The 27,670-nt window shown below is 43.5% G+C and overlaps 2 protein-coding genes across 10 annotated transcripts in view; one reads left to right on the top strand and one right to left on the bottom strand.

Annotated features, from left to right (window-relative positions):
* Window positions 1-12,139, bottom strand: part of SAFB2 (scaffold attachment factor B2) — a 41,573-nt gene extending 29,434 nt beyond the window's left edge. For 3 of the 5 annotated variants that reach the window (XR_012331123.1, XR_012331124.1, XM_019947089.3), the window contains exons 1-9: window positions 11,877-12,137; window positions 10,641-10,728; window positions 6,386-6,450; window positions 6,097-6,300; window positions 4,088-4,150; window positions 3,213-3,240; window positions 1,794-2,304; window positions 1,322-1,371; window positions 692-792 (exon numbers count right to left, since the gene is read on the bottom strand). Coding sequence is in view for 3 of the 5 variants with exons in the window: in XM_019947089.3 (XP_019802648.1) it covers window positions 692-792; window positions 1,322-1,371; window positions 1,794-2,304; window positions 3,213-3,240; window positions 4,088-4,150; window positions 6,097-6,300; window positions 6,386-6,450; window positions 10,641-10,728; window positions 11,877-12,062 (1,296 nt within the window). In the remaining 2 variants the exon portion in view is untranslated. Of the gene's footprint in view, window positions 1-691; window positions 793-1,321; window positions 1,372-1,793; window positions 2,305-3,212; window positions 3,241-4,087; window positions 4,151-6,096; window positions 6,301-6,385; window positions 6,451-10,640; window positions 10,729-11,876 lie in introns of all 5 variants that reach the window. The other 2 variants (XM_033854577.2, XM_019947090.3) reach the window with 1 other exon arrangement.
* Window positions 12,140-12,449: 310 nt separating this feature from the next.
* SAFB (scaffold attachment factor B) overlaps window positions 12,450-27,670 on the top strand; it is a 34,348-nt gene continuing 19,127 nt past the window's right edge. For 3 of the 5 annotated variants that reach the window (XM_033854583.2, XM_033854582.2, XM_033854586.2), the window contains exons 1-4: window positions 12,453-12,761; window positions 15,857-15,941; window positions 25,641-25,705; window positions 25,787-25,993. In XM_033854583.2, the coding sequence (XP_033710474.1) occupies window positions 12,573-12,761; window positions 15,857-15,941; window positions 25,641-25,705; window positions 25,787-25,993 (546 nt within the window). In that variant the 5' untranslated portion in view covers window positions 12,453-12,572. Of the gene's footprint in view, window positions 12,762-15,856; window positions 15,942-25,640; window positions 25,706-25,786; window positions 25,994-27,670 lie in introns of all 5 variants that reach the window. The other 2 variants (XM_033854585.2, XM_033854584.2) reach the window with 1 other exon arrangement.

Raw genomic sequence — 27,670 nt, 5'->3', positions numbered from 1 at the left:
AGGATCATTCTTAAATGTTCCTCAGAAGGCTTCTGAACTGTATTACTTTCCTCCTGCTCCCGTGACCAATATATCAGTTGATATATTTAAAAAAAAATTTTTTAATTAACTTTATTTTTTTTTAATTTTTGGTCACGTGGCTTGTGGGATCTTAGTTCCCCAACCAGGGATCAAACCCACGCCCCCGGCAGTGAAAGCGGTGGAGTCCTAACCACTGGACCGCCAGGGAAGTCCCCAGTTGATTCATTTTTAAGCCACTGTCCTGTTCCAATTCTCAAACTATATACTTTAGATGGTAGACGATACATGGAGACCAACTCTTCACTTACCGTTAAGGGAATAAACCTCATCATGCCAGCTTCAAGTTTTGTACTGGCTAAAAGATAGTTTGTTCAAGAGAAGTTGGAAGCACAGCAGGGACATGTAGACTGTAGCTTTTACATACCTTCTCTGAGCAGCGTTCTACAAGCTGTCTACTCTGCCTGCCATCCACTCTCAACCAGGAAACAAGGCTTACTACCCACCACTGGCTGGGTCCCCCACCTTGGAGTTTTGGTTCTTGTTTGTTTTCCCCCAACCAGAAACAAGAACCAATACAATTAACAGCGAGTATGAAGTTTCTAAACTCTTAGATTTATTATATTTTAATGCCGAATCAAGGCACAATGACAGAAAGTCAAAGGGAGTGTACCTTTCCGTATTTGCTGAAAAGGTTCTTCAGATCTGTCGCTCGAGTTGTGGAAGACAGTCCACTGACCCACAGATTCCTTCCAGAACTACTGCTGATTCGACCTGAAGCAGGAGGGAGATGATTATGCTTTACCTCAAGACCTAACAGTAAGCTCGACCACTCCTCCTAAGATGTAGCCCTCTCTTAAACCCTGATTAAATCCAGTCTCGACTCCTCTAAGTCAAGAATTTAATTACCGCCAACAAACTGGACAGAAGACGAAAAATCTGGATCACAGACACTGAGTTTTCTTACTCGAGGAATCATCACGTCTTGTCAGTTACAAACTGAAATGGCTTCAATGATCAGCTCTCAACCAAGATAGCATTTTCTAAAATTCTATTATTCCATAGGTGGACCTGTCCTGTAATAGGACTTTAACTATTCCATAAGCAATAATCACAACAAAGGCATAAAATACAGAAGCTCATCAACATTTAAAACTAGTCTCTCAAGATACCATTAGATGATTAATTCCAGTAATCCATAATAAAACCAACTACTGTATCCAAACTGTGGATACTTGCAGGCCCCTCCCTCCCAAAATAAGGGATCCGTAGATGGCTCCCTGCCATGTAAATTAAATCATACCTTTTTCATCTTTAATGATTGGCTTTATATCTTTTTCTTCCTTAAAAGAGCTAGAGACAAAAGTTAATGTTACTCATACAGGAATAAAATGAAAGACAACTAAATCAAAGTATGATATGTGCTAAAACTGAATACCTACCAGAAAATTAGTCTGAAATAAAATTTTAACAGCACCTTTACAAGCTTATATTGGAAATCTGACCCCCCAAATACAATGGCAGATTCTTAAAAGTCAATTCGATTTAGCTGAAGATAACACTTAACAATTTAAGAGCACAACCAGAGTAGGTTGAGAAAAACAAAAGGAATTGAAATCACCCATTAAAAATACACAAAGAGAAATAAAACTTTAGAAGTAAACTACAATTGCATCAGTCTGGCTGGCCAATTGCAGAAACAACAGCTTATGTGTGTCATTAAACGACCAATGAAAAGGAGATAGCGTCTGGTCTAAAACTGAGAAAAAACAAACCTCATTTTCTGATCAGCGCCCTCACTGGCTGAGGACTCTTTAGGAGCCGGAGGGACTTCATTACAAGCTTCAAAAGCAAACTTCTTCACGTCTTCTTTGCTATCCCTGGGGTCTGGGCTTGAGGCTTCCGGGGGCGCTTCCGAGGCCTCCTCGCTACAGGCTTCCGTGTGCTCTGAGGCTTTACTACTCTGCTCAACTGGCTTCTCTAGCCCTACAGGCTCACAGTCCGTCCTCTCGCCATCGCCTGTCTGCTCCACGGGCTCCCTTTTCACTACCGCTAACAGGGTGTCTGCCTTGCTCGACTGAGCTTGTGCTGTTGACTCGCTGGCCAAATCTAAATCACCCTCCTCCGGATGGGCGCTGTCAAAAAGGTCCTCTTCCTCCGCAAGCTTTCTGTCTGGCCCCACGCTACTTGTTTCCTGTGCAAATGGCTGCTCCAGCTCGGAACCTTCTTCTTTTACTGGCTCAGATTTACAAGTTTCCCCCAAAATGTCGAGTATTTTCTCATTTTCTACGGATTTAACAGGAATAGAATGGCACAAGGTTTAATTACCAGGGAAATAAAGCAATCACAAATGTGGAACTGGCACGGCTGCCACACTAACACGAAGAGAACTGCTAGCTACACAGAGATTGGAAAACCCGCGGGTACACAAAGTTACACTGGTTACACTACCTGCGCTCCAACCGCCTGCGAGAGCAAGCCTCTACGCTACATGGAAGAGAAAAGGCCCCACAGGTTTAAACACCTACAACCGTGTGGCTGCTTCTCGACAGTCTTCATGCTTCTGTTCAAGTCTGGGTCTTCGACTTATTTTTCCAATGTCCAAGGTGTTCAATCGAACGCAACCACCATTCAAGGACAGCTCAATTTCGAAATTTCTTTGAAATTCTTTGAACGGAACAGTCCAACAGGAAAACCAGAAACTTCCGCCGGCAGGAGATAAACGCAGTCCGGAAGGGGAACAACACGTTGGAAATTTTCATGAAGAAAACTGTTTCCTCTTCTGGAATCCAGTCACTTCTCAGGCTATAAGTGCCCTGACCACCGCTTTATCCTGCCTTAACTGCATTAATCAAAATGACTGCAGCAAATATCACAAGATCTGTTTCATGTGTAGAAACACATGGAAGAATCGTGGGGTTGGGGGGAATTACTTAAATGCCACTGTACGTGGTTAGAGAGATGAAAGTAATCACTACATCTCACCAAATGTATTTGACCTCCAGAAACCAGAACGGTACTTCCACAGATCTGGTGATATGAATGGGTTTCCAATCTCTGATCCTTGTACGATCTGGATTGTCCACCATTAAAATAATTTACAACACCATAAACAACTTAAAATATATAGACAGCTTAAAAAATACAGTGGGAAAACTTTCAAACCATAACTGTTGTGTCTCTCTTATCAGTACCTGGCTCCAATAGAGGTTCTTCAATATCCTATTGAAAAGGAAAGACAAAGAAAATCCACAAAGCACTTTAAAAATCGGACAGATTCCCCTAGCAGATACAACTTTCAATCAAGTATGAATAAATGCTTGTTCCAAACAAGTTTCTCCACTCAAAACAAAGTATTCCATTCTACAATAATTCAATGACAAGTTCACTGTGTTGGTTTCTCCCCAGCAAAAGCAGACAGGTAGCAATAATATTAGCCCATCCCATTCCCCCCTTGGAGTTGGGCTCTGCAGCTGGCAACGACTCCCATGGTCCGGGCAGAGGTCACACACATGGCCGCTGCTTTACACATCACACCGGATTTGAAAAAAATGTATTTCTCCCAACGCAGAACTGTATCAACGAAAGACTTCTCCACCCCGCTGAACACCTCTCCCTAACTCCCCCTGGACAGAAGACAAAGGCTCCTGGACACTGGCAGTCAGACCCACCTGTCTCTGCAGCCCCACCCCTGCCCTGCGTTCTCCATCCCTACAACGCACCACCCCCTCCTGCCCCAGCGTCTTCTTCCCCTTCACCTGGCTACCTCGACTGGCCTGTCAGACCTCAATTTGAACACAAAGGACTTCCTCTGGGAAGCCCTCTCATGGTTTTGTAACTCAATCACCCAAACTTCTACTTTCTAGTTACACTCACTGGTCATAAACACCACGCCCACTAGGCTGCAAACCCTGACACTGACAATTTGGCTCAACCTCTTATCTCCAGCACCCAGCTCAGGACCGATGCTCAATGAATTGTTCACACACCCACACCCACACTCTTTTCCACTATGGAAAATTAACCACTCATGTCAGCTTTCCAGCCACAGAACCAGGTAGTAACCTACCGGAGGCACTTTGAAGTCCAATGATGAAGCATCCAAAGTGTTCTCAAAGCCCTCCCCGTCTACCTGAAAGACAAAATGCAAGACTACTTTGTGGAGACAGAATTATGAATGCCAAGGCCTACACCTCACCAGTTTCCAGGCCACCTACACATCTATTTCCTGCACAATGCCTACCGCCATCTGCAAGCCCACTGCTGAATCACAGCAGCCCCCCTTACCCACAAGGGATATGCTCCCAAAGCCCCAGTAGATGTCTAAAACTTCAGCCAGCGCCAGACCCCACATACACTGTGTTTTTTCCTACACTGGCAGGCAGGTAACATATATAGCATGGATAACTGGACAAAGGGATAATTCCCGTCCCGGCAGGATGGCGCAAGGTTTCGCACGCTACTCAGAACGGTATGCGATTAAAAACTTAGGAATTGTTTATTTCATTTAATATTTTTAGACCCGGTTGACTGTGGGTAACTGAAACCTCAGAAAGCAAATCCATGGGTAAGTGGGGGGGGGGGGGGCTACAGTATTCAGTTTATCACCTGCCTCCCGGCCCTCAGGCCCACTCCAGGACTAGGTGGTACCAGCAACTCTGACAGAGGCTCACAGAGGGCTGGCGCTCTGTCCACACTGGCCAAATGAATGAACGAGCAAATTCATTTCCCAGGCAGTTTCCACACACTGGTGGTCAGCATACACCACCCAGCCACAGAATTTCCAAAGCTGAACTCAAAAGGAAAATGAAGTTTTGCACTCCTCCGATTTCACTTGGTAGTGATGCTTTTCAAATAACAATAGGGAATTCCCTGGCAGTCCAGTGGTTAGGACTCCACACTTTCAGTGCCAAGGGCACGGGTTTGATCCCTGGTCAGGGAACTAAGATCCCGCAAACCACGCAGCTTGGCCAAAAAAAAAAAAAAAGAAAAAGATAAAATAACAATAACTGGGCACTTTCTTCTAGAGTACTTTGTATAAAACAAACATTTAACTTGACTGTTTTCTCTTTTTATTATCTACTATACAAAAAAAACCTGGTATCCTAAAGGTTATTAAGTTAGAAAACCTTTTAACTTTTTAAGTGAAATATAAAAATACTCCTCCTCACGTACTTTCCTCTTTTTCTGGGTTTGGATGTTTCCATTAACCAAGAAGTTAGAAGCCAAGTCCATTCTATGGAAATAATTCACACACAACAGAATCTCACTGAGAGGACAAATCAAAGCTCACTGCCTAGCCTAGGCTGAGCTGTGGTGATAACGGTGAAATTTGTGACTTTTGACCTTTAAGGTTTAAAGTTCAGTCCTACAAGGGCACTTTTCCTTCCAATTTAAAGCTAGAATGCCTTAAATAAAACCAAACTAAGATGGCTGGGCACGCCAAGGTGGTGAGATTAAACTGGCAATAAGTTCTAGGAGGGCTACGAGAGAGCTCTATGGCAACAGATGACAAGTGAGAAGCTGGGAAAGCGACACCGGCAACAGAATTAAAGCCCTCCCTTATACACAAGAAGTTAATAGTGGATTCCTTTAATTGGAGGGGTTATTCTGGGGGGACAAATACTTTTCTTCACTGTATTTCACATCTTTTAATATAACTGTCTAAATTTATATATGGAATACATCTTTAAAATATCAACAGGATTATCTGGATGGCGAGATTATGAACTGGTTTTTTCTTACCTTTCTATAGTTTTTTTTAAACCTTTTTTCTTTTTAAGGAAAATACTTTTTATCAACAGTGTCAACCTCTCGTTCTATAACTTACGCTAAGAGAAGTGTCTCCTACCCAATTATAAAAATATCCTCCAACATACAGAAAAGTTATCCGTTAATTAACATCTGACCTATGTGGAGTTTAAATGGATATAATTTACCTCAAGGTTTAGACACCGAATTAAGTGTTTGTTTATGGTGACTGGTGATTTAGCTGCGTGCTCTGGCTCTGACAAAGAGCACATAAGCAGCGAGGAGCCCCAGGGCTGCAGCGCGCTGTACTGCATCTGCGTTACCTACAGAGTGTCCTGTGAACTGAGCTGGGAGCTCCCTCAGCTGCACAGCCACGTAGTCTTTGCTCTCGCATAGGGACTCGAGAATGCTGTCAGCGCCATCCTCCCCGAAGTCTGGAGCACCGCTATTCTCGACTTCGGTTTCTTCTAACACGTTAACGTCCATCATGTCAATATTCTGCAAACTCTCCAAACTTGCTTCCATGTCCTCCTGTAATGAGGAACGAAAGGTGTCAGCGACCAGGTGGACCAGAATGCGGAGCTCCTGCCGCCATCTCGGCTGTGATGCCACATACCTGCCCGTCTCTGGAATCTTCTTCCAGGCCATTGTCTTCTGTGCCTTCCTCCTCCGTCTTTTGTCCTAATTACAGAATAATTTTTCAATCAGACAACATTCAGGTTCTGGCCTCATAATTAGTTTATGCAGGATGACACAGCTCAATCTTGGTGAGAACATGTTATAGGGAAGCTAAATGTGCCTGTTCTTCTATCATGTATAGTTCTGTCTCAACTGGAACATAAAAATCTAGGATTTCTGTAACACTATCAAAGTATTTTGACTTTGCACAAAATATTCAAAAGCTTCAAAAGATTTCAAAACCACTCCAAACTAAGACTAACATCCCTAAAGAAAAATGAGCAAAGGATAAACATAGGCATTTCCTAATGAGTAAATTAAAAAATGTAATGTCCATATAGCACCCAAAGAACTGCAACCTAAGAGAGCGAGCCCAACGACGGACCTGCTGGTTCCCCTTCACTCCACCCACTGTAAGCAGGCCCCCTGCCTTCCGTCATTCTGCAGCCCAGGAACTCTTTTTTTGCTTAAGGCAAAAAGGCAAAGGCTACCATAAAGTCAATTTTCACCCTGAGTTCTGTGAACGCAAAGGGACTATTGAGAGTTATGTTAGGTATTCTTAATGGGGCTGGAAGGGAAGGAGAGTGGAAACTTCTAGACTCAGAAAGGTAAAATCTTTGGGCTCCCTATGTAACAACAGCCTTAAAAATATACATACCCTTATCCTGGAATTCCCCTTAGGATGTGCACTAAAATGTCTGACAAGGAATTCAAAACAAAGGTTACTTATTCTATGGAGTGCATACAGACTAAATATCCCAAAGGGAAGCAAATTATGGCATGTTATGCTCAAATGTGGGATGCCAGTATGGGGAGTCAGGGCGGGCGTGGGCTGTAGTGCGGCGATGTTTGAAGGCATTTTGGTGTTATGACTGGCAGTGCTACTAGCATGTAGTGGACAGTGGCCAGGGATGCTGTGCAGCACACGGTAACACACAGGACAGCACCCTACCACAAAGCACTCAATTCAAATTGCCAACAGTGCCGAGTCTGCAAAACCCTGTGGCATACCACACACTTTGCAACTTGAAAAAGAAAAAATTATGCCTTTAAAGACCATTTAATGATATGGAAAAATGTCCACAAAGTTACCACATAGATCTACTCATTAAAATGCACGTGGATATTTTATACACGCAAGTGTGAAGACGCAGTGGTAGAACATACAAATGGATATGGCTAAAGCAATCCATCAACTGCAGTTAAAACACTGAGCAGTTAAGAGCTACTTTCATTTTCACTTATATAATTTTTTAAAAAGAGAAAATTAAACGCAAGAAACCTCAATCTTTATTTTATTGAAGTTTAGTTGATTTATTGATTTTGCTGTAACAGCAAAGTGATTCAGTTATACATATACCTTCTTTTTCATATTCTTTTCCATTATGGTTTATCACAGGACATTGCATACAGCTCCCTGGGCTATACGTTAGGACCTGTTGTTCATCCATCCTGTATATAATACACTGCATCTGTTAACCCCAAACTCCCATTCCATCCCTCCCCTAACCTCCCCCGCCCCCCAACCACAAGTCTGTTCTCTCTGTGAGTCTGAAGAAACCTCAATCTTTGATTAAAGATGCCAACTGCAATGTCTACACTTGTTATCTCGTTTGCCATTATCAGTGATTACTCAAAAAATATAGTTTTATTACACGTTGGGCACCGTGCTCTTCGCATTATTTAATACTCCCCACAATGCTAGCAGGTTTATTATCTGAATTTGATGCAAGAATTTCGCTCTGCTCCAAAGCTGCGACTCAAAAACTCAGCTGTACCACCTCCCATTATATCTAAACCCTGAATATCCTTTTAAAATACGCTGTTTAAAAATGTTTGATAATTGCACCCAATTTCTAGGCCTCAAATAGTAGCCTGCAGTACCCACAAAGAATGTAAATAGAAGAGAGGCAGCCCAAAAAGCCTCACCAAAAAGCACCCTAAGTGGGAGTGACAATGAGACAAATGCTGGGCAGACAGGCTACACCCAAATCCCAAGGGCCTGCTCTTGGCTGACTAAAAGCCGAAGGGTGGAGGGGAACGGGACAGCAGACAGGCACAGACACCAGAAAATCAAATTTTAACCCCAAATGTAACCTAATTCAAAATTTTAATCTTTCAAAACGCACCCACAGTTTTCAGCAATTTTGCGCATTTAGATGAGCTGGGTAAAGGACCCCTGTTCCTACTTACAATGAAACTTAAAAAGTTCAGCTACTTTTCACTTTTGAAAGGCAGTGGTTACTCATGAATTCTCAGATTTAGTCCAACTTTGTGGCAGACTCTGGAAACCAACTGGTTGATTCCTATTAATCTCAAGGACCTAATTTCAACCAGGCCACCATGAGGACCTATCACTTCATATAATTAACCATGTGCCCACACGCCTCCAAAGGACACACCAACTCTACAATTTGCAGGAGCTATCCTCTGCCCCAGGACCTCACCCACCTGCTTCTTCCTTGAAGGGGAAGGGACCAGTGCCTTTTAAATCCGAAATCCCAGCAACAGCTACCTGTACTGGTACAAACACTCTCTTTACACCAATGGAAGTAACTATTATCGAGGCTTTTCTGACAAAATGCTAACTCCAAGTAGCTTTGATTTGACTTATGCTTTAACCCAGACATTCAGACGTCTATTTGAAGCACTCAGCTCAGGTTTAGTTTTTCTAATGATTCAAAGATCCCCATAGAAGCCAAGAACGTTTTGATTAGTAGGGCTTGAACCTCACGGTTTTAAATGAGCATCTACACAAAAAAAGTTCTAAACGATTATCAAGTTGTGTCAACTATTCAAAACCAAACTTTCAGATCACTGGTAACTTGATGGCAAAGTACAAAGAGGTATTTGTATGTTTCCTGCTACAGACCCATCCCTCACGATCTGTATTTGTTTGGACGGTCAGTGTTTATAGCTGAAATACGGACAGTTTCACAAGCAGTAAACACACACCAATGTTTTAGACTTCAATTCCTTATGTAACCTAACTCAAAAATTTAACTTTTCAAAACACGTGCACAAGATTTAAACAGTTAGATGAGTTCTGGAAAAGTTGTTCTGCTAAAACAGCTGTTAAAAACATAAACTGAAGTTGTTGAAAATGCTACAAGGTCATTTCATTTTACTTTCTAAGCAGCTGTTTCCCATTGCCTGAATTGAGCACTTCTTTAGATGAATGGGACACATACAGCTGTGAGAATTTTTGTGCAGCAACCTTCAAGAAAATAAGCCTGTCATGTGGGAGTTTCAAATTACACTGTCCTTACAACAATAAAATCCGATAATGAGAGCGACAGCTAATGAGGTTCTGAAGTTTTATGGAATTAAATCCTCCCCAAAGTAAGTGCTATCAACCATAGAAAATGGAGCACTGATGTATGTTACACCATGGATAAACCTTAAAAACATTATGCTCGGTGAAAGATACCAGACACAAGAAGCCACATGTTATATGATTCTATTTATATGAAATGTCCAGAATAGGCAAATCCTTAGAGAAAAAACCTCAATTAGATATTGCCGGGGAGGGGGGGGGCGGGCGGCGGACATGGGAACTGACTGCTAATGGGCATGGGGGATTTCTCTTGGGGTGATGAAAATATTTTAGAATTAGAGAGTGGTGATGGTTGCATACCCTTGTAAATATACTGAAAAGCACAGCATTATACACTTTAAATAATATGAGAATTTTACAGTATGTGAATTATATCTTGATTAAAAAAAAAAATAAGTGTTAAAATGGGCTGGGTGCAAATACTCCGACAATCTATTCTGGACCCCAGAGAAGTTGGGTTCTGTTGGATCTCTGGTTGGTGTCATTTTCCTTGGTTTAAGGCGTAGTTTTTTGAACTAGGAAGGAAGCCAAGCAGGTGCATTTGGTTGCTCAGACCAGTTGGGACAGCTTCCAGAGAGTGCCTTACTCTAGTTCTTTTTTAATCCCAACGACAAGAACCATGAGGTTTTCAGTACGTATTTTAATTTTACCTGGCACCTACAAATCTCTTTACTCCTCCCCAGCACCCTGACATCCTTACACATTAGGTGGTGGAAAAGCAAGCCTAACTGTTAGACGGAGAATAATAAGGGCCGCTCTCCCGACCTGGAGGGCAGGAAGAATGCTAAACCACCAGTCCTCTACGGAAGTCCTCTCAAGGCAGAGGCCTCAAGCAGCAACAAGTTCAAGCGGATACCTTTAACGCATTTCTTTGTCGTCCTCTTGCTTGTGGCTTCCAACGCGACGCCAATTTCATCAGGATCTTGACCTTCTTCCTTAACCGCCTATTGGGAAGAGACAAATTTTACAACGTGGCTAAGAGCTGCAGGACAGACACTGTTCTTCCTAGGTAACAACTTCCCAGCGAACAAGCGCAAACCTTTTCTGGCAAAGAGCAACTCTGGTTCTGGTTATGTGGGCTGCCAGCCCCAAAGCCACAGGAAGAACCCAGCGACACTCGGTTCTCTCCGCAGAGGCCCCCCCCACCCAAAAGACAAAGAGATGTGTGAGATGGGGCTCCACAGAGTCTGTGACGAGTCCCGAAATGGTCCCTAACCTCCAAACTACCTCCACTTTAAGTCAACGATGCAACACACAAGAGAGGCCGCACTTGGTCTGGCACGGGCAGAGAGGGCTGCGTGCTGTTCGACAGGCCACCTTTGACCTCGGCGGAGGAAGAACACTGAACGAACTGGGTAGAGGGCAGATGGTGGTTCCAGGCGACAGTGCCTTTCGCGTGCTTGGGGACTCCGCGCTCAACTCACAAGGGCCCTACCCTCAAGAGCCTGTTCCCATCAAGGAGATGACATCTCCCCCCAACTCCCGGTACCCAACTCTGTGTTAAGTGCTACGAGGTGGGACAAGAAACAGAATGGTGCGACACAGGGAGTCACGGAGGTGGAACAACACTTAGGAAGGGTGGGCAGGGTGGCGACGTCTCAGACAGACCCAAAATGACAACAAAGCCCCAGCCAGATGGAGACCTGGGAGACGAGCAGCCAGGTGGAAGGCACGCTAAGAGCAAAGGTCCTGAGGCAAGAACAAGCACAGTCCCCCCGCCCTTCCTGGGAAACATCAAAGGCTCTTCAATCATCCGCTCCGCAGGGGACAAAACTGAGGCGCGGGGAGGGGACGGCACTTGTCCAAGGTCACACAGCCCCGGGAAGAGTCCAGGGGCCACCCTGCGGCTAAAACGGGCTTTCAGCGCACCGGAGGCGACCGACGGGAGGGAAAGGGGGAGGCAAAGCACAGCGAGGGGCGGTGACGGCCCAAGGTCACACAGCCGGAGCCCCAGGGGCCTGACAGCTCGGGCCGGGATCGGCCACGAGAGAAGCGGACCGGGGGCGCCCCGCCCGGGGGAGTGACGGTGACAGGCCCGCGCGGGGGCGTGCCCCGGCCTCAGGCGCCACCCCGGGGCCCCGGGCCGCCTCACCTTCTTGAGCCGCTCCATCAGGACGCTCTTGTTGCCGCCCGTGTCCAGGTTCCGCTTCTTCAGCTCCGCCCGCAAATCGATCACCCGCAAGTCACTGAGCCGCCGCGTCCCGACCTCTGAGGCGCCCGAGACGACAGCGGCTGTGCCAGAACCCGAGTCGCCGGACCCTGCCAGAGTCTCCGCCATCCCGGGTTTCCCGTCTCTGCCACCTATCCCACACACCGCCGGCGGCTGTAGCTTCTCTGAGCACAAAATGGCGCCGCCTGAGAGGAAAACGCACTCCCTTCCTCCCGCCCCGTTTTCCGGCCGCGCATGCGCGCCGCCCGGATCAGGGCTCTTAGCAGCAAGCAAGCTCGCGCGCCAACCAACCGCACGTGTCCAGCCACAACGCGCAGGCGCCGTAACCGCAGTACGCATGTGTCCAGGCAGTTCGCGGCGGGAGGCCGGCGAGACGACACGCGCCTGCGCGTATCCCCCCTCACCGCACACACCGCTCCCTCCCGCCCAAGGCTCTCACCACGCATGGGCAGACGCGACCGGGAGCGTCGAACCCACGCCGTGTACGCCTGCGCAGAAGCGAGGCGCGCCGGGGCGGCTGGAGCGGTTTCTTCGCAAGCGGCGCCATTTTGTGCTGGGAGCTGAGATAAATCCGGCCCGGTTTTCTGTGAAGTGGGCGGCGGAGCCAGGGTCCCTGGAATGGCGGAGACTCTGTCAGGCCTAGGCGATTCGGGTGCGGCGGGCGCAGCGGCTCTGAGCTCCGCCTCGTCGGAGACCGGGACGCGGCGCCTCAGCGACTTGAGGGTGATCGATCTGCGGGCGGAGCTGAGGAAACGGAACCTGGACTCGAGCGGCAACAAGAGCGTTTTGATGGAGCGGCTTAAAAAGGTAGAGCCGGGGCTCTGGGGGTGGGCAGGAGATGGGTCGGGGGACCCTCGCGGCCGCGACGGGGGCCTTCTGGCGTCGGGGTCCGCCCCCGGCCCCGTTTGCGGCCTGCGCCGGGCCTGGCGCCCCGGGCTTCTCCCGGCTCCTCCCAGGCCCCGGCGGGAGCTTCGAGCCCCGCCGGGCCCAGCGCCGCATCGGGGCGAGAACAAGAAAAAGAAAATCTCGACGCGAACGGGGGAGGTTGGGGGTGACGGGTACATCGGCCGAGTGCTTGTGTTAGCCGCATCAGCTCCTGCTTTTCAAGGGCTTTCTTCGGCTGGTTGCATTCCGGCCTCTGAAAGTGGTCGCGGAACCCTGAAATCCTCGCTTCCTCCGCGGCGTTAGGGGACTCGGCCAAGGTCACTCGGCCGGGGTGAGGAGGTCGGGATTTGAACCGAGGCCGGCCGATTTTCTGAGCCCGTGTCGGCCGCGGGGGCGTCCTCTGGGAAGAGAGATGCTTCTTGATCCGTTAGGGCCCAGAACCATTGAATAGGGGATTAATTTTTAAAGTAATCATATCGAGGGAATACTCAAAGGGCGGGGGGGAATGGGGAAACGGCTTAGGGATTTGCCAGTACGGGCTTGGGGATTTAGCCTGGAGGGAAAAGTGCTATTTGTAATAACCACCAGAAATGAAACAGACTTGGGGAGGTTCTAAAGGCTCCGTCAGATCTGCATGATCTTGAGCGTGGAAGACATTTAATCCCTTCTGCGCCTATTTCTCCTTGTGTCCAGTAGAAGAAAATACTAGTGTTTTCGCGTTAGGATTAAGTAAAATGGCATGAAACGGGCTTGGCGTGTTGCCCAGCGCATGTAAACACTCGAGATGCGATCGCTGTCACGTTTCACTTTTTTCTCTGTGCCACCGCTTGGTATTTGCAAACAGGGGGTTTTAACCCCCTACCTCGAGGGTTCTGCGAAGAGCAGGGAGTTAAGTAAGTGTTTGTGCCCTTCTGCTTCCCCTGTGCTTGCCTTGTCCTGGTGGCTTCTTTCTTTTTGCCGCCTAGCGACTCTTGTATGGGGACTTCTCCTGTGTACTCGCTAAGCCTTGTTATCTATCCCCCAGCCCCGAGACAGTGCGGTTTGTCACTCATTCTACTCTCCGGCCTCCCTAACAACAGAGGATCAGAGTTTTACTTATTAATTGCTGTTTAGAGGAAGTAAGGATTATTTCCTATTACCTGGATGAGGAAACTCAGGCTTGAGAGTAGTGAGTTATTTGCTCCGAGTCAGTTGGGCCTTTCTAACTTGAGTCTGTTTTCTTTCACTATGGTTACTAACTTCCTTGACCCAGACGGGGCAGGCGGTTCATCCACTGAGATGTTTACCTGGAGAAGATGCAAGGAGGGTGAGGGTTGGCACCGGGGGACATGTGATCCATGTTGTTAGTAGCCACAAGGCCTCCTATCAACAAAGTCAAATTGCGGGGCTTTAGCCTTTATTCCCCCAGATAGTCCACAAGCCTGCAATGCTGATAGGATGGTATTGAACCTTCCCGTCAGGCGGGGGTTGAGACTGGTGTGATCTTCCATCACTAACGTCTCTGAGGAGACAAACCCATCCCTTCTTCCTTCTTTTCAGTTTCTTAGCGATGTGCTCAAAATACATAAATACCATTAGCATATATACCCATCTGCTACCCTGCCCAAGCAAGTCTGGAAGTACTGATGTTCTTCTCTTGTACTTCCGTTATCTAGTTTTTTTTTTTTTTTTAGGAAGGGCAAAGGAGGGAAAGGTGGAAGCAAAACACAAAGTGTAATTTGGCAAGGTCTGTAAGGATGACTCGTAGCCTACGGTCCCCCCTAGGGATGACCCTGTGAACACTACACCTAGAGGAGACACACTGAGGGGCAAACTGGTACACCTTCTGTCTGGGGTAGTTTTTGGATTCTCCTGGTGATGTTCCAGAATCTTCTGTCTCCGGGAAGAGAGTGAAAGACTTTATGTTTGTGCATTCCTTGATGCCAGGGCATAACTCCAATTCTTCCTTCTGGTTCTGGCTTCAGAGAGAAGGGAGAGGTTTCTTTGTTCCTGGTACAGGTTAGATGTGGAGCCTCCACGCTGCATTCTGAATTTAGACTTTTCCAAGCTAGGAAACTCCTCATAATCTTCGAGACTTCTGAAACTGTTTACAAATAAAACAACATTTGAAATGGGTTTAAACAGAGTTTGAGAGTCCAGTAAAAACAGGGTTTTCAGTAAAACCTAACTGTGAAGCCCAGTGTCTATGGATATCAGCATTGACATGCTCAGTCCTGTTTGTTTTGTTGTTGTTGTTTTTTCTCCTGAGTGCCTCCTTGGTGCCTGGCACAGTGCAGAGCATAAGTGGGGGCTGCTCAAGTGAAGGACAGGCTCTTGGGATGGGGAGGCGGGACTTGCCAAGAGATCCTTATAATTCTGTATCCGATGAAGCAGGCCCCCTAGTGGTTGACGGCAAGGCCTCTGGAGTCAGTCAGAGATGATTGTGAAGGGATGAGGTAGTACGTGTCACATCCCATACCGTGCCACACACAGCAGGAACTCAGGCAGTGAGTGTTAGTATTCTGTACAGAGGGTGCCTAGTACAGGTGTGGCGTGGAGAGGGGTTCAGGGAGGGTCGAACAGCCCATTGTTGAGTGAAGTCATAGGTAACTAGAGAGTGTGCCTTTTTTGAGTTTTTTTGGGCCCAGGAATAGGATCAGTCAGATTTTGGTGATAATGTTAAAAATAACCCTAATGTTTGGTGAGTGTTTGCTTTACAAGGATAATACGAATTCTCATGACAGCTTTCCTGGGTAAGAACATTTATTAGCCCCATGTTCCAGAGTAAAAAATAAACTCACAGGGATTAAATAAGCCTGCCTGAGACCACACAGCTAAGATCTGGTAGAATCCGTCTAAATCCAGAGCCCTTGCTTGCTCTACATTGGTAGAGCTTTTTCTACGTTGGTAGAAAAAGAAAGAACGAATGAACAGGTGGGGAGAGGCCCTTTCCAGATCAGCACCCTGAAGCTTCTGTGAAAGTCAAATCTGTGTGCTGGGTGAACTTTTGGGGTGAACTTTTTTTACCTTCTCTCTAGGCAATTGAAGATGAGGGGGGTAATCCTGATGAAATTGAAATTACCTCTGAAGGAAATAAGAAGACATCAAAGAGATCCAGCAAAGGTATGGAGGATTTTATAAGCATAGCTAATGTTAGGAACGTTTTTCAAAACTGACTTCTTTTGCTAATGTGCTTGTGGACTGCCCTGTGAATCAGAAGGACCTTGAATGAAGGTTTGCATTTTCTTTCAAGATCCCTCCACTGTATTTTTGTTTCCATGGTTCTTGGGAATTCAGAGGATGGAAGAGGTACTTACACCTCTACTTATTTTCCTCTGTAGGTTTCTCAGCAGCCGTTGCTTATCCAGACTCTTAACCTTCTTTAAGTAGAGAGTGTTTAGAATTACTTGAGTCTCCTATTGACCTGACTTGTGCAAAATAACTTCCCTTTTAAATACTGCCTGGCCAAAACAGAGTTGTCACTTTTACAGACATTGCTTTCGAAAACTGCATACTGCATAAAAGCCAGATTCCACGTGGCATTAATGACCTTCACCATCTGCCCCAAATCTTCCCTTCCCTGCTTCCTCCCACACCACCTTCCTCTGTTACATATACCTTTAATCAGGTCCCAAACATGTGGTTTACTCTCTTGGCTCTCTGGGCCTTAGCTTATATGTTCTACCCACTCCTCTTCCCCATTTGTCTGCATTCAAGTCCTAGTTCATCAAGAGACAACTTCTGATCCCACCAACAGCAGGTCTTCTCTCCTTAGGTCCTCTGTGATGCCATGGCCTGAGTTTTAATGCTTACGTTTCATTCTGCCTTGTGTCACAATCAGGTTGTTGAGGACAGGGGCTGCGTCTTCCTTGTCTTTCTTCCTGCTTAGTATTTATTCATTGAGTTACTAATGGAATTCAGTGACATTCAACTACTGTTTTAAGAAAGAATTAGCTAAAACTGGGCATTTGGGCTGTCCTGAAAGTTCTCTTGGTAATTGAAGGTTTTATTGCTCAGGCCCCAAAACAAAACAAAATATTTTTACCTGGTCAGTGGTGAAGAATTGGGTGTGAAATGTCTGGCACCAATATCAACCATGCTCTGGGGTATATAAGCTCTGGGAGAACAGCAGTCAGTGACCTCACTTTGGAATGAAGTCACCTCTGTGGTCCACAGTTCATCGAGCATTTTTGGTTTTGCCCAAGTCAGTGTTTTTGCCAAGGCAAAGAGTGCTGAAAAATCAACAGAGAAAGACAGTTATAGACTGGGAAAAAGTAGAGCCTGTGGATATCCTTTTTGCTTTCTTTTTCTTTTTAACAGAAGAAGAAATGCTTGTGTTAAGGTCTTTGGAAATACAAATGTGCATTAAGTAAAGTGTTGAAATTCCTTTCCATTCAGGAGGCAACCCGTTATTAAAAGTGTGGGCATATTTTCCCAGACTTATCTATGTGTCTGCAGTCATCTAAAAATGCAGAAAGATGCGCACACACCTGTGTGCCTTTGTCTTTCCTTTAAAAAAATTGGTTCTACTACACACCATATTCTCTAATTTGTTTTTTTTCATTTAGCATGTTGAGGACATTTTTCGATAGTGCTGAAAATAAAAAAAACTCATTCTTTTAACAGCTGAGTAGTCCTTCATATGATTGTACCACAGTTGAGCTCGTCAGTCTTATTACTAGACGGTTGGGGTTTGTTCCAGTTTTCAGCACAGCCGTGAACCAGAGCTATCTCTGCTGAAGGAATATGTTTTTGTTAACTTATTGGAAGTAGAATTCCGGGGTCAAAAGATATGTGCATTTTATTTTAAAAATAGCTACTAACAAATAGCTCTCCAACAGGCTGTACTGGTTAATATCTGGCAGCATAGGGGGTGGGAGAGGGTGCCAATTTCTTTAAATTCTCAATGCTGAATATTATCTTTTTTTTAATGTTGTCTTATATATAGAAGAAAAGTATTTCATTGTATTTATTTGAATTTCTCCACAGGTAAAGTTTCCATTTACATTTCTTCACAGATTAGACAGTTTCTGATGATTGGCCATCTGTATTTTCTGAATTGCCTTTTCATGCCCTTTGCCCGTTTTTCTGCTGGGTTGTTGGTCTTATTGACTCTTGAGGGCTCTCTCTCTGTAAAATGTCACAGTTGCTTTTTCCCTGTCTCTCATTTGACTTAACTAGTTTGTGGTGTTTTGGTCTTTAAAGTTTCAATCTTTAACACAGGCAACGCAGTCATTTTATACGGGTTCTAGATTTTATGTTGTATTTTAAAAGGCTGTCCTTTGCTTTAAAATTATTATTTTTTAAATCATTCTGCATTTTGGAGTGGTATTTATGGTTTTATTTTGAGTTCATTTGGAGTTTATTTTTGCATATGATGTGAGATAATGAGGGATCAAAATATGGAACATTCCTATCAGACTCCTCGTGCCCTTGCCCAGTTATAGTCCCTGCCTGTCCCTCGAAGGGGGGGAGAATATGTGATTACTTTGACCATAGATTAGTTTTGCCTGTTCTAGAGCTTCAAGTGAAATAGACCCATTTAATACAAATTTTTTTATTTTGTTGGCAGCACCACACGGCTTGTGGGGTCTTAGTTCCCTGACCAGGGATTGAACCCGGGCCCTCAGCAGTGAGACCATGGAGTCCTAACCACTGGACTGCCAGGGAATTCCCAATACAAACTCTTTTGTGTCTGGTTTCTTATGCTTGTGGTGATTCTATTCTGGAGTTTTACAGTACATATTGATATTTAATAGGGCAAGTCTATAAGTTCTGAATTATTTACGACTATCTTATTAGATTTTATCATGATTTTAACTGAAAATAGTTTTTTCATCTCCCCTGTTTGAACAAACTCAAAATGGTTTGAAATCTGATTATTTTAATCAGAATCCTAGAAAGCACACCTCAAGTAATCTCAGCATCCCTCCAAAGTAGTTTCACATCAATACTTTGTTTAGCAGAATCTTTTAAAATAATTATCAGCAAAATAATTTAACTAGAAAAGCAAAGTCAGCATCTTTGCTTTTTAAGCTGTTGCCTGATTCTGTGTTGCTGGGTTGTCTTTGTTTCTTTTGATATAATTTCTTTCTTTTTTTTAGAATAACCATCAAATGCATTTTAATAATTGGCAAAATTTTGAACAGATACTTCACAAGAGAATATAAATAAATGGCCAGTGACCACATCAAAAAATGCTTGTCATTACCTATCAAAGAAAATAAAATTAAAATGACTAGAAATGCTAGAAAACAACTATTAAAATAGCAAAGATATAGAAAAACAAACTCCCATACACTGCTGTAGAGTATGTAAAATGATGCTATTTGGGGAAAAAAATTGGCACATACTTACAAAATTGAAACTTCAACTAAAATACAACCCAATTATTCCACTCCTGTTTCTTTAGCCAAAATAAATGAAAGCATAGATCCACACAAAAATTTGAAAATGAATGTACAATGTATCTTTTTTTTAGGAGACATAATTTCATACTTAGAAAAGATGCAAGAATAATACAAGGAATTCTCATATATCCTCATCCAGATTCCCCAAATGTTAGCATTTTATTACATTTGTTTTATCCTTTTCTTTCTCAGGACAGGTCAGGAGCGGGGAGAGAGAGAGAAAGAGAGAAAGGGGGGTGGAGAGGGAGAGAGAGAAAGAAAGAGAGAGAGAGAAAGAAAGAGAGAGATAAAATAAATGTAATATATATATATATTTTTTCCCCCTGAACTGTTTGAGAATAAGTTGCATGTATGTGCCCCTTTGCCCCTAGAGACCGCAGTATTTTCTAAAAGCAGGGACATTACGTGATCATACGTAATTACCAAAATGAAGAAATTAATGTTAATATACTGTAATCTAAGCTTAGACCTTATTTAGATTTAGCCATTTGTTCCAATAATGTTCTTCATAACTCAAAACAAGAAAAAATCGGGTCTTTTCATAGCCTTCAGTTGTCACGTCTTTTCAGTTTCCTTTAATCTGCAACAGTTCCTAAGACTTGCTTTGTATTTGTGACATTACCATTTTTTGAAGAGCATAGACCACTTATTTTGAAGCCTGTTTTTCAATTTAGGTTTTTTTGGTTTGTTTTGTTTTGTTTTTTTTCCCCTCGTGATTAGGTTCAAATTATACACTTTTGTCAGAAATACCACCGGAAGTGTTATTTTTCTCAGTTAACCTCCTTAGAGGCACATCCTGACCATTTGTGTAAGTGACTTGAGGTGGTATTGGTTGGGTTTCTCCACTGGAAAGTTAACTGTTTTACTCTTTGTAATTGTATCTATGGGGAACATACTTTGTGACTTATAAATATCCGTTTCACCCTCCACTAGTGTCAGCATTCACTGAGTCTCGTCCAGTGGTGATTTTCTAAATTTATCATTCCATCTTTGGTAGTTGGTTTTCTGCCATAAGAGGTAGCTTGCCCTTCTCCCCCACTTATCAGTGTGAACTTAGAGATTCCTATTTTATTCAGTAGGTGATAAGTAAGCCTTTATGATTATTATTTTGATGTTCAGATTGTCCCAATGAGAGTCCTTCAGGCTGGCTCCTGTGTCTTTTTGACATGATCACTTCATTCTTTGAACACTTACTTTCTGGCACAAGACAGTGTTCCAGTGTCTGTTGCTTTCCCTGCCCCACACTGGGAATCAGGCATTTCTTCCAGGTGCCCTCCTTCCTTTTTGTGGAGTGTGCTGTTGTACTCTTTGCTACTGGGATGTCAACTCCTTGGCCAGTGCTGGGTCTGTAAGGTCTTTTGGTCTCAGTGTGCCTCATGAAATTAAATAATGGTAAAGCAATCTGAAATAAGCCAATGACAGCTTAAGAAATGAGAAAAAAATATGGGAATTCCCTGGCGGTCCAGTGTTTAGGACTCTGCGCTCTCACTGCCAAGGGCTGGGGTTCGATCCCTGGTCGGGGGACTAAGATCCCGCAAGCTGAACAACGTGGCCACAAAAAAATAAAGCTCTGGCTAATATGAACAGTGCACCTGAAAAACTCACTAGCTAGTTATAATTGTTCATCACTTGATTCTCTTGCGTTTTTGAGGTGGCATTGATAGATCATCCACAAGTCAAAGACTTAAGCAAGTTATTGCCAGAAGCCATTAAAAATAGATATACTGTTCTTAAATAGTAAGTAAAGCTAAAAGGAAATATTCTAGTAGCGTGACATGACTAATTTTGAGAAGGTTTTCCTAGATGTGGTGACTTGATATAAAGTTCTCAATTCCCCCCAAAGTAACCTAAAAGAAACTTTGAGATTTGTCTGTTCTAAAATTAATCAAAAAGAAAATACACAAGAATAGCTAAAATTGAAAAACAGTGTTGCATACTTGCTCTCATTTTAACGATAAGATATTGAAACAGAGTGGGGAGTTTAAGGATTTGCTCATTATAAAGGAAGCACTAAGGATTTTTCAGTAAACAATGTTGGAACAGTTGGCTATCTGGTGGTAGGGAAAATCTCTATTAACCTTCTTCTATGCAAAATAGAAATTCCAACTAGAATAGTATTTTTGTAATATAGTGGTAAGGAAGGCCTGAAATGAGACTTAAAAAACAGAAACTATAAAGAATAAATTTGGCTACTTGAAAATTTTAAGCCTCTCTTAATAAAAGATACCATAAGTAAGATACAACAACTGGGAGAAAATATTACAGCATGTAAGCATCCAGAAAGCATTAAATATTCCTACAAATTAATAAAATAGACAATCCAGTTTACAAAGAACAACAGAGATTATGAATAGGCAGTTCACAGATGAAAGAAACAAACAAGGCCTATATACAAGGGAAAAAAATTCCCTTGCTGGTAACTGAAGGAAAGTAAATAAAAATAATGAGATATCATTTTTGCCTGTTACACTGGTAAAAATTTACACAATTCTCAATATCCCACATTGGCAAGGGTGTGAGGAAATGGGTAGTTATTGGAGATGGTAAATTAATAAAGCTGCTTTGGGAGGTTAACTAAACCAAGGAACTCCATAATATGGAATAAAAGATGGAAGTGAGTCAATATATAGCACAAGAAACTATTCCAAGGCCTTTATTGAGTAACAAAAGCAAGTTACAGAATGTATATACAATATGATTCCATTACATAACAAGTTTATTTCCATTTGAATGATATATGTGTGTAAATCCCCAAGAAAATGTTTTGAAGGACCACCAAGCTGGTAACAATGGTTACCTCTTAGAAGTGCAATGGGGAGAAGGGAGACTAGTTTTTTTCATGTATTTATGAGGGTGGATCTTTTATTAATAAATGGTGTGAATTTATTTATTTTATTTATTTTTTGCTGCGTTGGGTCTTCGTTGCTGCGCACAGGCTTTCTCTAGTTGCGTTGAGCAGGGGTTACTCTTCGTTGTGGTGCACAGCCTTCACATTGCAGTGGCTTCTCTTGTTTCAGAGCGCAGGCTCTGTGCACACAGGCTTCAGTAGTTGTAGCACGCAGGCTAAGTAGTTGTGGCGCACGGGCTTGGCTGCTCCGTGGCATGTGGGATCTTCCCAGACCAGGGCTCGAACCCATATCCCCTGCATTGGCAGGCGGGTTCTTAACCGCTGTGCCACCAAGGACATCCCAATGGTGTGAATCTTTTAATGAGTGTATTTGTGTAATTGTGTGGATGTATTTATGTAGTCAAGCAAATTTTTAAAAATATTGGCCTTTCCACATGCAGCAGGCCACACGGGATACTGGGGGCATATCCCAGCAGAAGTCCAGGGAGGTGGTCTAACAGGTGAGTTGGACGTAATTGCCAAAGCAGAAGCTTAACAGGGAGAAGAAACCAGAATCCCAGGCGTGGGGGCTGGGAGCAGGTTATAGAGACAAGCACTGAGCGAGGCCTGTAGTTTGGAGACTGCGAACATTGGAGGCGTTTTACTCTGCAGAAGAAGGCTTTGAGGGGTACCTTTTCCCTAAGTACCAAAAACAGTCGCTTTAGTTTTTGCCAGAGTAATATTTTTCATTCACATTAATTTTGGATTCATTTAGACACGCTGTTTTTCATCTTTGGAAAGTAGGGTATCTTTCCCCAAACCTACTTCCCCCCAAAGTAGGCGATTGTTGATAAGCATCCCAGTAGGGGTGTGCTTTCTATATTGAAGACTAAACGTTCTTAGAACTGCATATTCTCTTGACATTTCTGGCCAGGTCATTTAGCTGGGAGAGTTCTCCTGTGGAGGGATTTGAGCTGCAGTGGAACTGTGCTTATTGCTCAGGAGAACAGTAGGTTGTGAGATCTGAGTCTGCCAGATGAAAACCCGCTGCCTTTCTTGTGAAAGGGAGAAAGACAGTATAAAGGGTGGCAAGTTTGTGGTAGTCTACTTAGATTTTTTCCTAGTAGTAATTCAGTGGAATTGGACAAAAACCAATGTGCATGTTCTAGAATGGTAACCAGCTTTATCAAATACAGTAAGTCTGTGGAAACGTTGCTAGTGTATCTTCCTGGCATATTTACAAAGACCACTGGGTTGAGTTCCAGACATTTTTGAAGCTCAAGGCATGTTTTGCCATAGGAATATTATAAAATGGTATTGGGGTTCCCAGTCAGCCACCAAGGCTACATGCACGTAATAATGTATTGCATTCTAGTATTAGTGTCACAATTCCCTGTGTTCCTAAATAAGATATTCCTGAGAACATGAGTGAAATTAGAATGTGGAAGAATTAAGTAACACATGTTATAAGAAAATTCTCACCCTTGAGAGAGGTTTTTTTAACGTCTGAATGATGGTATAAATGATTAGGGTTGAGCTCCCCGCACACACAGATTCTATATACACTTACGAGATTAATCATTAAATATAGGCAAATTAATGTCTAGTTCTTTTATATTACTTGAAAAATACTTAGTAGTCTTAAGAAATTGATCTTTGCTTTGGGGAAATAGTCGTCGCAGGAAGTGAGTCCTCCTGAGGTTGTGCAGCTAGGGACAGGTGGCTGATTAGCACCTCTTTCCATAGACCAACATTTCAGATCAGTGGGGGGGAAAGATTAGTAAATAGTGTTGGGAAATCAGTTTCCAGATGGAAGAGGCATTTGTAAAATAGTCTTACTCAGCAGGAAACTGGAAGAATCAAATGTTAAAATGAAATCGGAAAAGAACTAAATATAGGTGAATATTTGTGTGGTCTTGGTGTGGAGATGGGCTTCTAAACATGAAGGTAAAAACCATTTACACATAAAAACCGATTAATAGCTTTGGCTGCATGAAAGTAAAATTTACCCAGAACCCAAAAACAAAACTAAAAGATTGGTGAAGAGCTGGGAGAAAATGTGTTGTGTTTATGACATGCAAATTAAAAATGAGGAGAAATGGAACAGAGGTTTTTTAATTGGGGAAAGGGTATAAATGAGAAATTTTTACAAAGGTGCGAATGATTGACCAAAAAATGCAACCTAAGCAGTGATCTGATAAATTCAGGTTAAAACAAGTATTCCTTTTTTGCCTAGCACGTTGACGTGGGTAAAGAAATAGCTGATTTTAATAAAGATTCAGAAAAATTGGTACTTTGATTCACTGTTGATGGAACTATGGATTGTAATACTCTTCCTCTAGGGTATCACGATAATATGTGGGGTGTTTCTTTTTAATAAAAGACTTTAAAATGTACATACTCTTTGTCCCAACTATGCCATTTATAGAAATATGTCCTAATACGACAATTACCTGGATGCAAAAAAAGAATTACCAGAATGTTCATTTTATAAGCATTTTCTTAAATCTCCATCCGTAGGTATTACTTACTTCAACGACGGTGTCTCCATATAATGCTACGAAAGTATAGAAAGATGTTCACAATACATTAAGTGAAAAGGTTATAAAACGACAGTACAGTGCCATTTTTAAAAGCGAAGTACACGTATATACATAGCACAGTATGGGAGGATATCTTATCAATATATGCCACTGTATGATAGCTCGAGGGCTAACTCTAGATGGTAAAATTGTGAAAGGTTTTTACTTTCTGTTTGCTTTTTTATGTTTTCCTTTTATGTCATTGTCTCTGTGGGAAAACGTGTTCCACGTTCTTTAACTAAAAAGCAGCACAGGGACTTCCCTGGTGGTGCAGTGGCTAAGACTCCTCACTCCCAATGCAGGCGGCCCGGGTTCGATCCCTGTTCAGGAAACTAGATCCCACATGCTGCCACTAAGAATTCTCCTGCTGCAGCTAAAGATCCCGCATGCCGCAACGAAGGTCCTACACGCAGCAACGAACATCCCACGTGCTGCAACTGAGACCCAACACAGCCATGTAAATAGATAGATAGATTTTTTTTTAAGCAGCACTTTTTCTCTCCCCGCCCCTTTTTTTTCTTTTTCTTTTTTTTTCTTTTTGCCACAGCACACAGCTTGCGGGGTCTTAGTTCCCCAACCAGGGATTGAACCCAGGCCGTGGGCAGTGAAAGTGCGGAATCCTAACCACTGGACTGCTAGGGAAGTCCCCAAAGCAGCACATTTGTATAAGATACTCTTCTCCCCATAACCAAAGCCACTTAACAACAAGGGCAGGCCTGGAAAAGGTCTAGTCTACCTCCACCTTATTAAGAATCCATTTCAGGCTCCTCATACTTCCACAGCCAGTTGATAAGAACAGAACCACTTCTACTTGGGGGTAGTAGAGGGGCTGCCTTATGCAGAATGGCCTTATCATTCCTGGATTATGGTGTTCCTAAATGGAGAAGTGCCACGGGTGTTTTAGGTTGTCTTATTTCTGTAGTGCTTAGGGCCTATAAAAGTGCAAGTTGTCACGTCTGGAAAGTGCATATCGATGATCTCATGCTGTAAATTATTCCTCCAGGGCGCAAACCAGAAGAAGAGGGTGTGGAAGATAACGGGCTAGAGGAAAATTCTGGGGATGGACAGGTATGTGCAGCCTTGTCAGTGAATCAGCTCCGTGCGTGGACCCATGACAGTCATCTGATGGTGGTATTTTGTCTGTCACAGGAGGATGTTGAGACCACTTTGGAGAACTTGCAGGACATCGACATGATGGATATCAGTGTGTTGGATGAAGCAGAAATCGATAATGGAAGTGTTGCAGATTGTGTGGACGACGACGATGCTGATAATCTCCCGGAGTCCCTGTCTGATAGTAGAGAGCTAGTCGAGGGAGAAATGAAGGAGCTTCCTGAGCCGCTTCAAGAACATGCTGTAGGTAACTCGGCAGTGTCTCTACAGTGTACCCTAAACGTAACAATTCCTCAAATAGCTTAATAGTTGATAAGTTTTATATTTGGACTTAAGTTCTTTTAATGCCAGTTGAGTAGAATGGTGGCTAATCCATTCACATGTAAAAATCAGATGAGTCTGAAAAACACACTTTGCTTCATTGAAAAATGTTGTCTCGTGAGGAACGCGAGTATATGCTCTCCATTTGTATCATGCGGTGTTAAGCCTTTTGAGGATACTATTGTAGATCTTCCTGTTTATTATAGGAGATTGGTCTGTGGTGTAACACCTGGGATGCCTTGAAAATACCAAAACAGAGGTTCAAAGTTGGTCTTTTGCTGTCAACCAATTGGTACTCGCCTAAGTCAATCTTTTTTTTTTTTTTTTTTGCCGTATGCGGGCCTCTCACTGTTGTGGCCTCTCCCGTTGCAGAGCACAGGCTCCGGATGCGCAGGCGCAGCAGCCATGGCTCCCAGGCCCAGCCGCTCCGCGGCATGTGGGATCTTCCCAGACCGGGCCACGAACCCATGTCCCCTGCATTGGCAGGCGAACTCTCAACCTCTGCGCCACCAGGGAAGCCCTCGCCTAGTCAATCTTTAACACTGACTTTGATGTTGTTTTTAAAGCCTTAGGTTTTTTTTCTTGTTAGATGCAGTTATGGTGGGCATTATTTATTGAACTTTGTCTGCCAGACATTAGGCATTATTTAATTTAATCCTTTGAACAACAGTGTGATATATAGATGCTGTTATGCCCATTTTCCAATTGGGGAAATTGGGGAGTAAAAAGGTAAAGAAATATCTCCAGACAATATATAGGTCATATGAGAATAAGAATTAAGACCAGTCTAATTCCAGAGTCCATGTACTTAACTCATACACCACATTATCTCAGTGCTGTTAAATTTACTGGATTGTGTCATTTCCGTGAGGATGAACGTTTCTCGGGTAGCCAGAAGAGGCAATGAAAAATAGAAGCCATGAGGCGTCTTTGTAGGAAATCCTAGGGCTTGGTCCTAGGGGGCACCTTGTTTTCGTAGTCCTCCCCAGATCTTTTGTGGAGTGTCTCCCGAGTACTCTAGTACTCCCGGGGGAAGGAAGCCTGTTCTCTGCTGGTCCACCCATGCTGTTCCTTGGAATGTGTTTGCATTTTCTTTTGGAACTGATCCTCAATACCCTTAGAGGAAGCAGATTGTCATCTTTGAAAGGGGTGGGGGGGGGGTTGAGAAACGATTGGGTCATTTTAACACAGATAGGGTATGCAATTGATTCATCTGTTGATGAGTCTCATTCACTGGCTTCCTAAAAAGGAGTACCAGAAACACGAGAGCAGTGAAACCCTTCCTTATTGGCTGCTTTTCCTTAAGGCTGTTTTATTCCCTGTGATTAGAAAATAATATATTAAGTAACAAAAGTTTGGAAACGCCTAAATGTCTATCAGTAATTGTTAAGTAACCATGGTTTAGTGGAAGCAGTTGTTTAAAAGTTAACAGCATTGACTAGAGGTCTGCCACTTAACTTGCTGTGTGACCTTGGCTAATTTACTTAATCTTTCTGGGCCTCATTTGCAAAAATAGTAGGTTTGAGGAGGACTAAATAGATGAATGCTTATTGCTAATTTAGAGCAAAAGTCATCAAGCTGGCCAAAAATTTATTGGAA

Source organism: Tursiops truncatus, chromosome 3 (genome assembly GCF_011762595.2).
Source record: "Tursiops truncatus isolate mTurTru1 chromosome 3, mTurTru1.mat.Y, whole genome shotgun sequence".
Taxonomy (NCBI): Eukaryota; Metazoa; Chordata; class Mammalia; order Artiodactyla; family Delphinidae; genus Tursiops; species Tursiops truncatus.
Note: the sequence above shows the minus strand (reverse complement) of the source record. Positions and strands in the feature narration are given on the sequence as shown.